Genomic DNA, 16,407 nt, shown 5'->3' with positions numbered 1-16,407 from the left:
GAGCTTGTTCTAATTACATATCAAAGCAACCAAAATATTGACTCACGATGAGTTGTTGGGGAGGAGGGGTGTCTGTCTGTCTGTGTGCAAAATGCTCCAGCATTCCCAAGAGAACTACAGAGAAGCAGGGTGTGTGGTGCTATCCCCAGGGGAATACAATCACATGGGCCACCTTCCTCTAACAATCTCAGTAGACCAGATTGTTTAACCAGAGACAACAGGAATCTCTGAAGAAAGGGAGGGGGTGGAGAAAAAGAGCTACCAACAATATAAACAAGACAAAAGATGTATTTGGTTTTGCCAATTCTGGTGTAATAAAAAAAATTAATCATTGATTATCATCTCAGAGGGATGTGCAATGGTCCTGGCAAGCTTACTGGGAAAGGACAGAGAAAATTATACAAGGCAGCCTTCAACCCGACATTAAAAGGCAATGGCTTTTTTCCCAGTACATCTTCATTTTCCCTCAAAGATTTGGATCACGCTATGTTGTACCATTCTATAATCACAAAAAAAACTACCCTCCACTGCCCATTCCCAACCCGGATCATCTGCCTGCTCCTTGAAAAGCAGACTTGCTGGCCAGTGGCCACTGAATGTTTCAAGAGATTGTGCTTTTAAGAATGTATTGACTTTATCCTAATGATCTTTGACAATGATGGTGAAGAGAAGGAATAAGAGAGCTCTATTGCCTCTCATTTCAATAGCATCTTTTACCCTACCTGTTATGGCAAAGCCCTGCAGAATGTATAAGGATGAAGCCAGTAAGTTTCTACAGAAATTTAATAGGGTTCTATCAAAATTATTCTACAAACCTACTGAATGTAATAGAAAGTTATATCCATGCTATAGGGCTTTTATAACCATACTACAGAATTTTATAACAGGGATATTATTTTAATTAAATGAAAAGGTTTAAAAATTTATAGAATGGGTTTATTTTCTATTAAATTCTATAGGACTTCTGCATAAGGGTAAAGTTACTTATTTTAATGTTGTCCTCAGTATAGGCAAAACCACAAATATCCTGTTCCCAACTCAATCAATGGTACACATATTTTTATAAAGGATTTGGATTAATTAATCTGTAAACACTCAGACCTAATTTTTAGACACCCTTTAAATGTTAAACAGTGCTAGGTCATAATACGTGCACTTATTCGCTCCCTGTTCTACTGGAGGGAAAAAAAAAACAGAAAGACCTTTTAGAAGATGTGAACTAAAATAACAGTAGTTCTTTTAAAGATGGATTATATGTAAGCAAGTTTACTGCTATTTTAAGATCCTATTCAGTTCTGTTAATTTTTATTTCTTACATAACTTATTGTTAATATTTTTTAAATGACAGATCCTTCCTAACCATATATTGGTTCTCATTTAAAGCTATATACTTTCCTGGGCTGTATAGGCGAAATTCACAGCTCGTATAAACGGGTGTAACACCACTGAAGTTGATGGAAGTGAAAAGCACCTCTCAGGAAGACACACTCACAGGACTAAGTACCACATGTGCTCCCCCTGTTGTCAACAAGACTGATGGCACTGTATGATCATTGTTCTGCTGGCTCATGGAGGCTACTGCATGGCTCAGTGTTAGGGCATGAAAGTGGGTACTCAAAAATTACCCAAAATCCTCCTGAAGCTGAATGACTTAGAGGCTTACTGAAACCCAGGAAATAAACAAAAGCCATGGGTATGCTTTTGTGAGCACTGAATCATCTTTGGAGTGTTTTACAAAAATAGGTTAAAGGAACAGCTCTATGCTAAAATGGACCATTTGTGTTCTGAAAGAATTATAACTGCTCAAAGCAAGCAATTCAAGACACAAAGAAAACAAAATAATCTGTCAATATTATGAAAATTAAAGAGTCAACCACCCATACAGAAGGAGTGGGATTGAAGGACAAAAAGAAAAAGGGCCCAATGCCGCTCCCCTTACACTCCACCAGGACCGTTTATGTGAGTAATCAAGTGGGATATGGCCCAAAATAAGGAAGTGGTGTTTAAACAAACCTAAAGGATGCAGGTGTGTTGTATACATTGACTTCTCTCTACCCACGGATTCCTTAGGTTCTTATTAGCAAAGAATAATTATAAAAGTACAATTTTATGGAAAGATTCCAAATACCCGTGTCTCGTCAGATATTCATTCAGCGCCTGCATTAACCTCATTCCAAAAGTCCCAGGACCTCTGACTCTTACAGCTGAATTCATAAAAAATGTAAGCCTTCTCTAAGTGGGATTTTTGCCTGTTTCTTTCCAAGTACACATTTTACTGATTCATTAGACCTTCCTTCCCCAATCCTTGCTATGGTGAATGGCCTTGTCTTTAGTACCAAGGACATTGGTTAAAAAAAACAAAACAAAACAAGAACAACAACAACATCCACAGGGCAGAAAGAAGAGGATTACATAAGGGACATGCCACACTCCAGTGCACTAGATACACTTATATGTTACAAAAATGTATGGAAACGACAGAGCAAATAAAGAAGAAAACGAAAATGTATGCTCCAAATATGTACACAGTCATTTACCTATCAAAAGAAGTGCCATGGGTACCTCAGTAAGTTCCTTTGACTTCAATGGAGTTATGCTGTGGTACTGCAGTGGGGAACCTGGCACAGTTCCTCTAAAAAACTAAAAGGTTTACAAAGAAATGTACACTTACCAATGCTTTTCACACTGCCAAACGCGCAGGCTTGATAACATCTAAATGATATTTCATACATTAGACTACTTGCCCTTGATTGTGAGAGATATGTCTACATGCAGGACACTAATCCTCCTCACTGAGTCTGAAAAGCCTAGTTAGCACATTTCCTTACACACACACACACACACACACACACACACACCCCAAATCGAAAGTGCCAAGAAAAGCAATGACAGAAATCATTTCTGAAGGGACAGAATAACTCAGTACTACACATGCCAGGTGAAGCAATGCAAGCAAACAGTTTGGCATATGCTACATACAAATGAATGGGATTTTACTGAGGGAAATAAAGAATAATTGCAAACATCTACATATTGTGTGTCTGTGTGTCTAAAAATCTCAGTGCTAAAAAAAATACCAAAAAAAACAAACCCCGTGCACTGCACAGCCAAAAGGCAAGCCCAGTGATTGCAGAGAGGCAGTGCGAATCCTAATTTGGTCCTTCATTTCCTAACAGATTATTGTTTCACACAAGCCTTCCCCTCTTCATGTTTTTAATATTTTTTATGAAGTGTTTACGAAGAGACTGGCTGCATTTAGGGAAAGAGTGGAGAGGCAGGTAGAAGGTAGTGCAATCAAACGGTTGATCTTACTGCACAAATTATCCGCGGTAGTTACCCTGTTGCTCCTGCTGCAAAATAAAGTGGATCCCTTCTTCTTTGTTGAGTAAGAATGTGCACAATATTTCAACTAGGAAAATATGTCTGCTCTTGCTACTGGCAGTGGAGGTGTTTCCTGATATGATTTCTGTGTGCAGCTATGTATTCACCTAAGCTCCACCTACATTCCTATTAGCGGGGGAGTCCTCTTTTTATTTTGGGTCTCCTGAAAAGTATGGCATGAGCCCCAATTTGCAGAGAAAAAAAGCAAAAGTGTAAATGGGTTTGTTTGTGAGTGGGTCCTTTGTCAGAGCAGCAGCAACTCCCCCATGAGCGGTGCTGCTTCCTAATCCTTCTACTTACTCTCATTCAAATTGACGTTGCTTCCAAATATGAAAGGATTCAAGAGAAGAAATTTGGGGTTTATTTTTATTGCGACCGATGAAATGCCACAAGAAAGCACTCTTTTAAAAAAAAAGGGGTCTGAAGAAACTCAAATGCGTCTCCTTTAGTTTCTTTTAACCTCACATCCCACTTTGCCTTTTTCAATAGGCTTCTCACTTGATACTGACAAGCTGTGGTCAGGATTTAACAAAGACCGGTCACTAAAAAATACAAATCCACCAAATTTACTGCTTAGCCTAATGGTGTTTACCTGCTTTGAAAACATTTTTTTCCTAAACAAGCCAACATTTACCATACACTGAGCCCCTCAGTAATGGGAAATTCATCCATTCCCATAAATAAATTAAAAAACACCTCCATCTATCTTGTTCCAATATTTTTAAATTTGATCATGGCCAGAGAACTGCTGGTTAATAATTAGCCCTTCCCCACTCACACACACACACACACACACACACATACATACACACACCCTTTAAAAATGCAAAAATCTAGCCCTCTATTTTAATATTTCTGATGTCGGTGACCGGTGTCAGCTCTCCCCATACAGTAACTGCTTTAAAGCGCTGCATATAGCACTGCATTAAAAATTAATTACACATGCTATTTTATTGATAGTGCATAATGTAATGAGCACCAGCTGTGCTAAACATCCAAACTCCTTTTTAAGACAGCTATAAAAAAAGAAAGAAACTGCACTTCCAAATGCTTCTCCTGTCAGAGGAGAAAAACAGCAACATCTTGTATGGATTTGAAACAGAATTCTTTGATTTAGCTCTACATTTGGAACGTTTGAAGAATTCAGACTCTCGGGCTTGGCGTAGTGGTATGCAATCCAGTTAACTCTCTAAACGTTGGAGTCATTGTCTCTACTGTAGGCAATGTTTCCTTGAACCCCTTTGTCTTGAGACTACTGGATCCAGTTCCACCCATTAATATTGCAATTAAGCACCTTTCTTTTTCCTTGGATGTCTCGAAATTGCAAGCATCTAGTTTTAAGCAAACTTTAAATACCCCTTTTTCCCTGCTGGCTCTTAACTTTACATAATTAGGGCTTACTAAGTTATACTGATAGGGTGTCTTTCTAGAACAAAGCCTAAGCCTCACTTATATTGCCAGCACTGCTGCCCTGTGAAGCGCCCTACTTTTAGCTGCCTCTGTGCTGTTTTATAGTCTCCTGTTCGTCTCTTGATAAACATACCATGTATTAAAAATAAGTTTATGATGAGGTCTAGTTTGTGGCTGGATATGAGATAGATAGATCGACAGATCATACTTTAAACACTGTGCATGAAGTAAATTCTTCAAAATGCATTACATATTTCATTAAAAGAAGTAAATAAATATAAGTAATCAGTGACTAATAGAGACGTCTCTTCTGAGCACAAATTTTAGTCAGTTCTACTCTAGCGTGAATCATTTTTTTTCACAGTATAATGAGAAGAAACATTTGCAAATGATTTTAATGTAGCTGTAGCTCTTTGTCTGCATTCACACACACATACACACACACACACACACTGCCCAACTCCTCTTTCTCCTCTCCAAAAAAAGGGGGGGAAGTGGATCTGAAATCTAATTTGGATGGATTTTTTTTTTTCAGATTCCACTGAGTAAGAGGGGGAGGAGTAACATATCAGCCATCGTCCTGGGACTTGATGAGTGAGGAGGCTTTTGCAGGATGAGTTTGCATTCTCCATTCTGATTATTGTTTTGTTTTCCATTGATCTTCCAGTGTTAATAAAACCCAGTCTGATATGAAACAAAAGCTTGCTTCTTGTTCTAGTATGAAATGTGCAGAACACATACCATATCATTAACATAAAAGTTTTTGAAATAATATTGCTTTCTAGACAGACTGTATTAATTGCATCAAGCTTTTTACAGCAGGGTGGTCTTTTCTAGCGTTTCTCATTGGCTGACTCAGGTTATAAACCAACACAAAATGAATAGTGTGATATAACTAAAGGAGGACAAATATTCTACTGTTAAAACCTATTATTTACTTACAGGTATTTCTTTTAACTTTATTGTCACTTTAATCCATGCCAAGAAAACACCGGACTAGTTAAATAATACAGTAAGCAAAATTTTAGTAGCAAAATAAATTGATGTTAACTTTACAAGATTATTGGGTAATTATTAGAATGTCTTAATAACGAATATGGCCAATTCCTTGAATTAAAGGAAAATTGTTCTTACCATGTGATCTAGGGCCCCATGGCTCCTCTGTGTTAGATCCTGAACCTCACAGTCCTGCCCATTAATCACTGCTGTCAATGCCCACTTGCTGCTTTTAAATATGCAACTGAAGTATTACAATAGCTTTCTGCCTCCTTATAGATATGTCTGTGTGGGAAGGAAGCTGTTTCACTGATTGATTAGATATATGTATGTTAGATAGATTTAATTATTTTTATATATGTATATAAAACCCATGCTCATAGGGCCAGTGCCAATGGATTTAGATCAAGCCCATAGGAATACAAGTATAATGGGTAAATTAAAGACGAATGTTGTTTCAATATGCATTGCAATGTACCAACTGCAATTCCATTTATTGCACCTTTGGATTGTACCATCTTCAGGGCAGAGACTTTTTGTGTTTGTACAGTATGTCATAAAATGCCATGTACTCTTGGGCTGAGATTTTCATAGCCCATTTCTCTTTTATTTTAATGGGAATTGAGCATCCAGGTTTCGTAGGCCACTTTGAAAATCTCAGCCTCAATGTACAATATTAATAAATCAGATCTTGAAAAAGCAGCCTGTATTTATAGTGAAGATGTATTGTGAAAAATGGCTTCAGTGAAAGTTTTCCAGTGTGTCTGTATACACAAACATACATATAATTTTACATATAATTATGTCACTCAATAATCGTTTGCATGTCTTTGTTATGTATTTTACAGTTAAGCTAAGCTGTCAGAATTAATTTAAACAAAATAAAAAAGAAGATTAAAAAAGCACTCTGATCTGGCAAGACACAAAGCAAAGTGAATTTTGTGCCCATTTATATTTTAGATCCAAGCTACACAACCCCGTGAATTTCATGACTCTGTTCCAACTTCTAATTAAATAGGCACTAAAAACGTTTAAAACAAGAGAGCCCAATTCAACAGACAGAAGCTTCTGAGGGACAAAAGACACTGCAACAGTGATATGTGTAGATAGTAAAATAATAATATTTTAATATGTAAACTCTAACTTGCTAATTCTACATCCTGTGTTTACTTATACACAAAGAAATTAACAAAAGCATAACAGAATATGCAACTAGCAACCAAAAAGTAGCCTAGCACACACCACAGCAGAACTTCCATGGCATCCATTTGTTGTGGTTATTATCGACTACACTGAATATTATCAGCATCAAAATTTCTAAAGACCACAAACAGCCCAAGATGATGCAGGATGAATTCCCATTTGCACAACTTAACAGTGTGTTGTATACAAGACAAATCATATCCAGGACCAAATTTTCAACAGCAGCTTTGACATGTGGGCGCCCATATGCAGCCAACAACTCAGGTTGTTGCCGCCACAAATTGCACAGACTCCTAAGGACCTGATTTGTGAGTGACAATCAGAGATACTAGATGCCCACAGATGCATCTGCAATTGCTTGCCCTCAGATTTAGAGAGGTTGAGGCTACACTGAAAAATGTGAGGTCCTTACTAAGCATTTAAGCAAGAGCTGAAAAATAAAAAAGGTAAGAAATGGAGTGGGGAGAAGAGAGGAGGGTAATGTTAATGGCTTTTGTTCAAAGAATGAAACAATTCCTCAGAAACAGGAACAAGCCTGACAGAATAAAGAGCTAATCGAGTCAGGGACACAAGCAGATCCCTAAAGCTGGAGTAAGTGACTCTCCAGTGTAAATAATTATATGAAGAGGAAAGAAAACAACATTGAGATGATCACTGGTATTATTATATAGCCAACACAAAGAGGTTCTTTTTGTTTCATTTCCACAAAACATTTTGGGTGTAAGAAAGACCTTGTTCTATGTTCTCAATGTTATACATGGAAGACAATAAAGGGTTAAGTAGATATGAGTCTCCTTTCCAAGGAGAGAAAATGTTTCTTTCAAGCAGAACTTGACCAACTACTGTCATAAACACTTAGCATGTGCTTTGATATAACCTATTCTCTAAGTGCCATAGACTGTAGCAGTAATTATAGAAAGCCATGATAATAGGTCTATCTCCCCACAAAGCTGGCATCACTCTTTTAGCAAATAGATCATTCCAAACACTAGCAGTGCTCAACTATAAAATGAAAGTACGTAAAATAGAAAAGCCTTGTGTTCCAACGTGCTGTAATGAGTTAGTTCTTCCTTCCTTTTCTATTTTTAGTTTTACTTTCTTCTCTCGCCATTAACTGTCTATGTTTGTTTTAGAAGCAATAGGGAATAAGAGTATCAGTTCATTGTTACAACTACCTACATATCAAAGACACCGGGTCTCTTCTATATCAAAAAAAAAAAAGAGAGGGGAACAGAAAATATGAGCTTGCCTCCAGTATGTTTTACTGGTTACGGGGGGAAAACTGCCTACCTTCACACACTGTGTTAATGGTTTATAAGGGCTTGATTATATTAGTTTTATGGCAATGTCAATCCACTGAAGCCAATGAAGTGAAGCCAGATTAACAGAGTGGAGAATCAACCCCAACGAGAAAGCAACCTGCTTATAGGGAACTTGGATATAGTGCAACTTCACGTATCGCTGGCAGACATTATTTGAATTCTTTGCATTGTGCAATGTCATGCTGGATATAAAGAGTTTGTGCTTAGAGAAAAGTTGGTGTATGAAAACTGACTGCACTGTGGGCCCAATCCAGCATCCACTGAAGTCAACTGGAGTCTTTCTGTGGACTTCAAGCTTTGGATCAGGCTCTAGGAGGTTCTGTTGTGTCTTTTTAAACCTCCTCTTGAGAATTCTTCGTCCTTCAAGACTCAAGGTTTAAAATACTGTACTTGCAAAACTTTCGATCTCTGTTCATCACATTAAATCTGAAGTTCCTAACTTTCTCCCTCAGCCCCAGTATCCCCCAGTGAAAGACCGCAGACATTTAAGGAAATACAATCAGGTATTTTCCAAAGAAACTGAATCATAGGGACTGTCTTGATATATAGTCACTGTTATACTGTGGTAGGGTTCTATCTGCACATGCTACAATGAAAAACTGTATGCGAACAAGCTTATGCTGGCCCTCCCAAGAGGTCATCAGGGCCAACTCCTTAAGGCTTTACTCACTTCTCACTCTGCTAAGTCCTTCCTGACTGTCCAAATTCTGCAGTCCATATGCAATATTTACTCAGCATTATTCTGTTTGCCCAAATAGGGACTGCAGAATTTGGCACACATGGGAGTTTTGCCTGTGTAAGCACTTTAGGATTTTGCTTTAGCTGAATTTTCTTTTAGGCCCTTCCCATTTTCACCTCTAACCCCCTAAATTCACTACAGACCTGATCCTTCAACTAAGCTGCACTCAGAACACCCATTGATGTCAAAGAGATCCCTGTGTCTGAAATGGCAGGATCAGGCATCAACTCTTTAGTCAGTCACATGTCAGGGTCCTCCCTGGCTACCTGGGTTTCACTAATCCACATCGCCTTTCCTTCATGGCAGTGACAAGAGTCAGGGTTTAAAAAATGAAGACAAAAAAAAGTTAATGAGGAACATTTTCTCAAAAGCCGGGGAGAAAAGTGCATGGAGCACATACATCCTGCATGCACATGGACTCTGAGGAAAGCCCTTAATACAAATGATTAGGAAAAAAAGACCTCAGATGTTAAATGTTATCCAATTAAGCTTAAAATAAACAGCCCAGAGATGAAATCTTGATACCAGGGTATCACATTATGTGAGGATTCTCAGACATTTGCTCACAATGTGGCATCAACAGACCAGCAGTGGCTGGCGGTGACATCTGAAAGTGGGTAGATGGGGGGGGGGAAGGAATGGACTCACACCCCTTTTCCCACTCCCCGTCCTCAGTGATGAAGGAATGTTTACGTTTTCACTGCCTCCCCCACACAACCCAGCGAAGACCACTCTCCCACAGTAACAATGACATCACTTGGCAGCACTACTGACCTTCAGATAGCAAAAAAAAAAAAAAAAAAAAATGTTTCTATTACCTGACAACTGACAATGACATCCAAATGTGCCTGAAGTCTCAGTCTGAGTCTCAGTCTGAGTCCCGCCAACTGAGACTGCACGGGCACCACAGCAGGGCAGGCTAAGGCAGGGCGGGAGAGAGGCCAATGCGCGGAGAGGTGACGTGATCACTGATGTGTGAGGGTGGGAGGAGGCAGCTATGGGAGCCCCCAGCAGCTTTGCAGGCCTGGACGGCCCTGGAGAAAAAACAATAGAAAAAACTGTCAGTCGGATCTAAGTTTGAAGGGATAGAGCAGGCATCATCAGGGAAAACAGGAGGGGTGGAGGGCAACTAGGCCTAACTCGCTACATATTTTTATTTAACTAATTTATATGTCAGGCTGAGACTGGTGTGGCTCGTTGGAAAGCCGGGGAGGAGAAGCCAGGCCGGGGGGGATGGGCAGGCAAGAGACCTGAAGAACTACAAAACCACAGATTGCTACAGGCAATTTTCTGGAAGCAAACTCAGACTGGAGGGGCCCAAGGGAGGGGGACGTGGAAAGGGGATGAGGTGGCCGGTGAGGGAAGCTAGAGAAGGTCAAAGATGGTGCAGATGAGAACTGGAGGCAGTTATCAGACCCACCAGCACGTGCTTAGGGACTGAATCAAAAGGGGGAATCTTGTTTTATGGCGTGTTAATGCATTTAACTGACACAAAACTGGGTAGGCTTTCTGCCGAGCTGCTGCTGAAACAGGATCAACCCACCAGCGCAGACAAAGTGCAGCGACTTACAGCTCAAATGGCTTCACATAGGTGCCAGAAATCAAGCTCCCAGAATAAAGCATTCATGGGCCACTGTGCTTCCTTCCCATTTGAGCTGCAGCCAGTTACGCATTTTGCATGCCCCATTTGTATATTCTGTTTCCCTATCAAGCCTATAAAGAATGCAACAACCTTTTTCCTAATAGCTGAAAAATGATATTGTAGCCTCAAACTGTGTTATTTATTTTTAACGCAGCTAGAAATCTTCTGCTATTTAAGCTGTGTTTAGAATCCTCTCCTGCTTCTCTGGAAACCCTCTCTTCTCCAGGCACTAGTCAGAAAGGAGCCTATGACTTAAAAAAGAATATAAATCTTAAAATATGTGTATACACACACATACCTATGCACAAATGCACATGCAGACTCACACACACACACACACACACACACAATATTGTAAATCAGCACAATTCCACTGAAGTCAATGGAACTACACAAATGTATTTCAACAGAAGATCTGGTACTATATGTTTATTTAAAGCCATAACTTTTATTTAATTACTCAACAAGGAGTTGTAACTAATCCAGGGTAGCTTCTAAATAAACCTATGTGGTGCAGTGGTCACCATTCAAAAGCTGGCATTTGCCAACAATTACCTCACAGTGGTACCTCGGAAACCACAGGTTTTCCCCTACATTTAGATCAGGAAATAAGTGTGTTAATTGTGGGGTATCTTTTGGCAAACGCTGTTGCTATTTCGTTTTAATGGTGACAACTCTGTCTGTGCATGCATGTGCGTGCATAAACATATACACACCCGGGCATCAAGAACTATTTTGCCATAAGCCCTATGACATTAGAAGCAGCATGTTATAATGCATCCTCTCCATCTCAAGAGTCCCAGTTCGAAAACTATGGCTACATGTTGATCTGACAGTTACACATGTGAGGCAAATAGGGATACTTCATCCTTGGCACAGCATCCAGAGCGTTAGTCTGCAAGGACTGCATTTGATTTTGTCGTTTATCTTAAATGGCTAAGAGACCACCAGTGCAAAACATTTGTGTGAAGCTTTTGCCAAAACCACAAGTGAAGAATCTAAATTCCCTGTGTAAATACTTGAGCTCCAAGCATCAAGGATAAAATTTGTGCTCTTTTGCAAGGACTGCTTTTAAATAGAAGCCATCTCTGTGGCTCATGGGGCATTTTTTTTTGGAACTGTTTGATCTCACTGCAAATGCTTCAAAAACAGGTAAAGATAACCATTAACTGGACTGTATCTGTACTACATTCTGAGTATGACTGTTTGCCAGGCAAAAAGAAACAGATGTCAGACGTATACATATAGAGGCCACTTCATTGTAATTTTAAAGTACAATAATAAGAGAAGTATTTTTATAGAGCAATAAAGACCTAAGAATGGGGGAAGGCATCCTAAAGCTATTGAATAATTGCACTTTTATTTTTAAAAAATAGTATAATGAATTAGGTTGGCACTCTGCTGGCTTGGTTCAGCCACCTGGTTACTGGGGAACTTGTGTGTTGTGAGAAGAGTTGTGAGCTTGATATCCGAGTACACACGGTGGCTATTGGGCATTAATATTCAAAATTATACGGCAATCAGAGTCAGATCTCCAACTAGCCATGTGCGGCACCACAATGTTTGCACCATAATGTTTCTAAGAGACAGACTGGGACATACAGAAGGAGTACAGGTCTCATGACTCCAGTCACTTACACCTTTCAATAGAACCAAAGCTTACAATGGAGTCTAGGGGTGGCCAAAGTTCTGCCTAGGGGCCTACAGAATTCTATACTACCTGTGGGTGAACTCAGCTTTAATACAGAGGTGAGGCCTGCAAGGAGCACAGATCCCAGCATGCAGCATGACCCAAATGTCAGGATCAAAATGAAGCACAGTAGTCTTTCCTAAAATCTCAACGGACCACAACTCTGTGTTAAGGATCAGGGTAGCTACAAGCTGCTCCATTTAGCCACAGCCCTCAGGATCATAAAAAGATGCAATACAGCCCTCAGGTCCAAATTCTAATCCAAGGTGTCCTGCTCTAGTCAGGGAAGGAAATGAAGTATCAAAAAGGACACTCCTAACAGGGGAAAAAGCAAAAGTGGGGCAAAGAGCAGGAAAAGAAGGGAGAAGCAATAAACAATAAAACACAACTTTGGCAGGTCTTCAATGCCACAACTGCATGGATTGGTGCTGTGAGAGAGGAAAACTCCCAGGGCTTACAGACCAGCACAAGGCCATGCCTTCCTCTGTCAGCAGTTACAGACCAGGCGGTGCCTTCTTTTTTCTCATTTCTCCCTTCATTTTTAATAACGTTCTGAAGCATCTGAGGGTCAGACAAGGTGGCACCTTGGCAAATGCAAAGTGCCTGGAAAATAAACTCGCAGCGAAACCTCATCCACTGGGTTCAAGGGAAGTGGCCAGAGAAAATTAGGGCATTTTTTTAAACAAACAAAGCTTCCTTCTGGTTGTATAAATTGCAGCGCTGGTGCCCAGCAGCACCTCAATAAGGGTGTGTACATTAAGGATGTGTCTGGGTTTTGCACATCCAACCCATTTTCAGTGGGTACCAGGCAGCCCTAGCCCAAAGAGTGTTTTAAAGATGAAAACAAAGGTAGGGTAACGCCTCATCAGTTTAAGTACAGACATATGCAAGAAAAGCAGAAATCTGCCCTTTTAAGACAGTGATGTGAGATACTGATCATTCTCAACTCAGCCATAAGTTACGGGTCTCGATGCAGGAATCGCTGGCTTGAATTCTATGGCCAGTGTTATCCAGGAGCTCAGATTGGATGATCAAAATGGTCCCTTCTGGCCTTAAAAATATATGAACTCCCTCCTAATTCAAAAGATCAGATACTCAGCATTTACCCATTCTTTACTTCAGCAGATCTCCCACTGAGATAAATTCTGCTCCCAATCACACTACTATAATTCTGGAGTAGCCCCAATGAATGGCTTGGAGTTACTCTGGATTGACACTAGCGTAACTAAGAGCTAGAACTGTCTCATTCATCACAGCAAGATTTTGCCAGAATAGGGACAGAGTGGAAACAAAGTAAAGACTTCCAGAATGGCCCAATCACACTAACGTGTAGGTTTGCAGGCTCTGGGACTAAAATTTGACAAGTGCCCAGTCCATAACTGGCCTGTCAAACTGTGTCCATGCTTCTTCACATCCAAGTTTTGTACATATAAAAAACTCAAACCAGGATGAGGAAATCACATTTACACATGAAAATCAGATACTCAGAAATCTAGACGCCCAGCCTGCACAGTCTCGGCTCAAGGAAGCCTGGATGTAAAGAAAAGGTGGGTGCAATTTTAGAAGCTACTTTAGAAACATTGATCTAATTGTTTTAGTGTATTTTATATCTATCGATCTATAGTATATAGTATAGATAGATAGATGTTTGAGGCCTAATTCTCCTCTGCTGTCAGTATGGGAGAATCACTCACCTGCACTGCAGATCTCTATTGCATATTTTCTACTCATTCTGCATATGTAGCTCCCATTGATGTCAATGGGAGTTTTGCAGGTAGAATAGTGTGAAGCAGGCCTAGAGAGATCACAGTCTGGATAAAAGATGTCCGATGCATATGGGAGAGGAGACATTTTTCCTTACACTTTAAAAAGGCTCTATATTGCATATACATCACAGCTGAACTGACTCCCAGATACATCTGAGAGTCATTTTTGTTCCCCACTATTTTTACACTTACAAAGAATTACTACAGATAATTTTCCCAGGTATCTGGCTGGTGCGTCTTGCCCACATGTTCAGGGTTTAACTGATCACCATATTTGGGGTTAGGAAGGAATTTTCCCCAAGGTCAGATTGGCAGAGACCCTGGAGGGTTTTCGCCTTCCTCTGCAGCATGGGGCAGGTTTAAATTAGTGTAAATGGTGGATTCTCTGTAACTTCAAGTTTTTTTATCATGATTTGAGGATTTCAGTAACTCAGCCAGAGGTTAGCGGTCCATTACAGGAGCGGGCGGGTGAGGGTCTGTGGCCTGCCATGTGCAGGAGGTCAGACTAGATAATCATGATGGTCCCTTCTGACCTTTGAGTCTATGAGTCTAAGAAATTAAGATAAATTAAATATAATCCCCCAAAATTGAAATGAGTGTAAGAATCTTGCTGACAATGATAAAACCCTGGAAAGTCACAATCCAAGCATAAATGTTATCCTTTCATTGTCCTTCTCACCTTGCCTAGGCATGGCTGGACATATTGTATTGTATATGAAAAAAAAATAATCCTCTCAGACACATCTACAGAACAGTACCTAAGCACAACAGAGTGGTACAAGGGTGGAATTGTAGCCTATCCTTGGAACGTAATGTATCAGAGTTTTTAAGACAGACACCAGATTAAAAGAGATCTTGTTTTATGTATTATACTGTGACCAATGTGCATGTATATATGTGTGTATTTTTGTATTCCTTTCTCGGAATACAGAAATTGTGTATTTGCCTGTATGTTTGTGTGTGTGTACATTTGTTTAAGCCTCTCTTCCAAATGCATGTGTGCCTTTGTATGTACATACTTGCTTCTCTGCCCACGTGTCCAGGTAGACAGCTAGATAGGCAGACAGACAGATTCAGTTACATTATATAAAATAGCTCTTAAAATAATGGCAGATATCAGTCCCAAGCAGGAAATTCAGGGTATAGGTTGCAAACCCATCCTTGCACCATCCCATTGTGTTCAGGTACACTCCTGCAGCTATTTCTGAGAAGTCTGGTATTCTGTATTTACCGTGCTGCAGCCATGAGTCAGACACATCCGACAGTGCAATGAGCATCTATTTGATAATCTCTCCCGCTGATCTGAAAGCCTTTCCTAAAACGAATTGTTTCATCTATGTTACATATTACAATACGAACCTTTTCCACCTACTATTATAATCTCTTCACCATGGATTTTCTCTCTCACACACATACACACACACAGAGATGTCAAAGTCAGGCACACATATGCATAGTGGCACACACACAGGCATAGGGACACACACAGGCACACGGAAGCAAGCACACACACACACTGAGTACGTACAGTACTGAATTTTTCATAGAGGCTCTAACCGTTTTCAGTGGTAACACACATACCATGGCATGTACACACGGAGAGCCAAATACCCCTTTCTCACACACACAGAGGAGCATATGCAGATACACACATAAAACATATACATGCGTGCATGCGTATACACACACAGAGGCATGATCGCACACAAACACTCAGAGGTACGGACACCGCAGCGATGACACCTTACAAGCCGAAGCACGCACAACTATTTGTGATTTTTCAGACTCACACACTGCCTGATTTATACTGTTCTTTCTCCAGCTAAACTTTATCTACAAATATGAAATGCAATGTTGTAAGGAAGGGGTGTTCTGTTTGGCATTTGGGGTTTTTTTTGGCAAACGAGGCTTCCCTTTGAATAGATATGTTTCTTTATCCCAAGGATTCCAACTGATAATGCATAAATGAGTCATAGAATAACTGCGACGTTGTGAGTATGAAGAAGAAAGAGTGTGAGTGAGGGACACTGGCACAGAAACTTGACAGTACCCTAACTTCCCCCCCTTCTCTCCCCCCCCCATGCCAAGACATTAATTCTCACAAGTCGGAGAAAATTACTATGCATGAATGCAAAAAGCATGATCAGGAGTAATTAACATGGCTTCATATGCAAATTTTATTAATGCAGAAGTACAAAGTCATTATGCAAATGAAACTTACGTCAACTCTCTTGACAAATATTCATCTCTAAAGCTCA

General features: G+C 40.0%; 1 protein-coding gene across 5 annotated transcripts in view; it reads right to left on the bottom strand.

Moving 5' to 3' along the window:
* The window catches only part of BCL11B (BAF chromatin remodeling complex subunit BCL11B), a 100,295-nt gene that overhangs the window by 44,158 nt on the left and 39,730 nt on the right, over positions 1–16,407 (bottom strand). For 3 of the 5 annotated variants that reach the window (XM_034768745.1, XM_034768746.1, XM_034768747.1), the window contains exon 3: positions 9,870–10,085. The exons of the other annotated variants lie outside the window; for them this stretch is intronic. In XM_034768745.1, coding sequence (XP_034624636.1) covers positions 9,870–10,085 — 216 coding nt within the window. The remainder of the gene's footprint in view (positions 1–9,869; positions 10,086–16,407) is intronic. 5 annotated transcript variants of the gene reach the window in all.

This window comes from Trachemys scripta, chromosome 4 (assembly GCF_013100865.1).
Source record: "Trachemys scripta elegans isolate TJP31775 chromosome 4, CAS_Tse_1.0, whole genome shotgun sequence".
In the NCBI taxonomy this organism is placed as follows: Eukaryota; Metazoa; Chordata; order Testudines; family Emydidae; genus Trachemys; species Trachemys scripta.
Note: the sequence above shows the minus strand (reverse complement) of the source record. Positions and strands in the feature narration are given on the sequence as shown.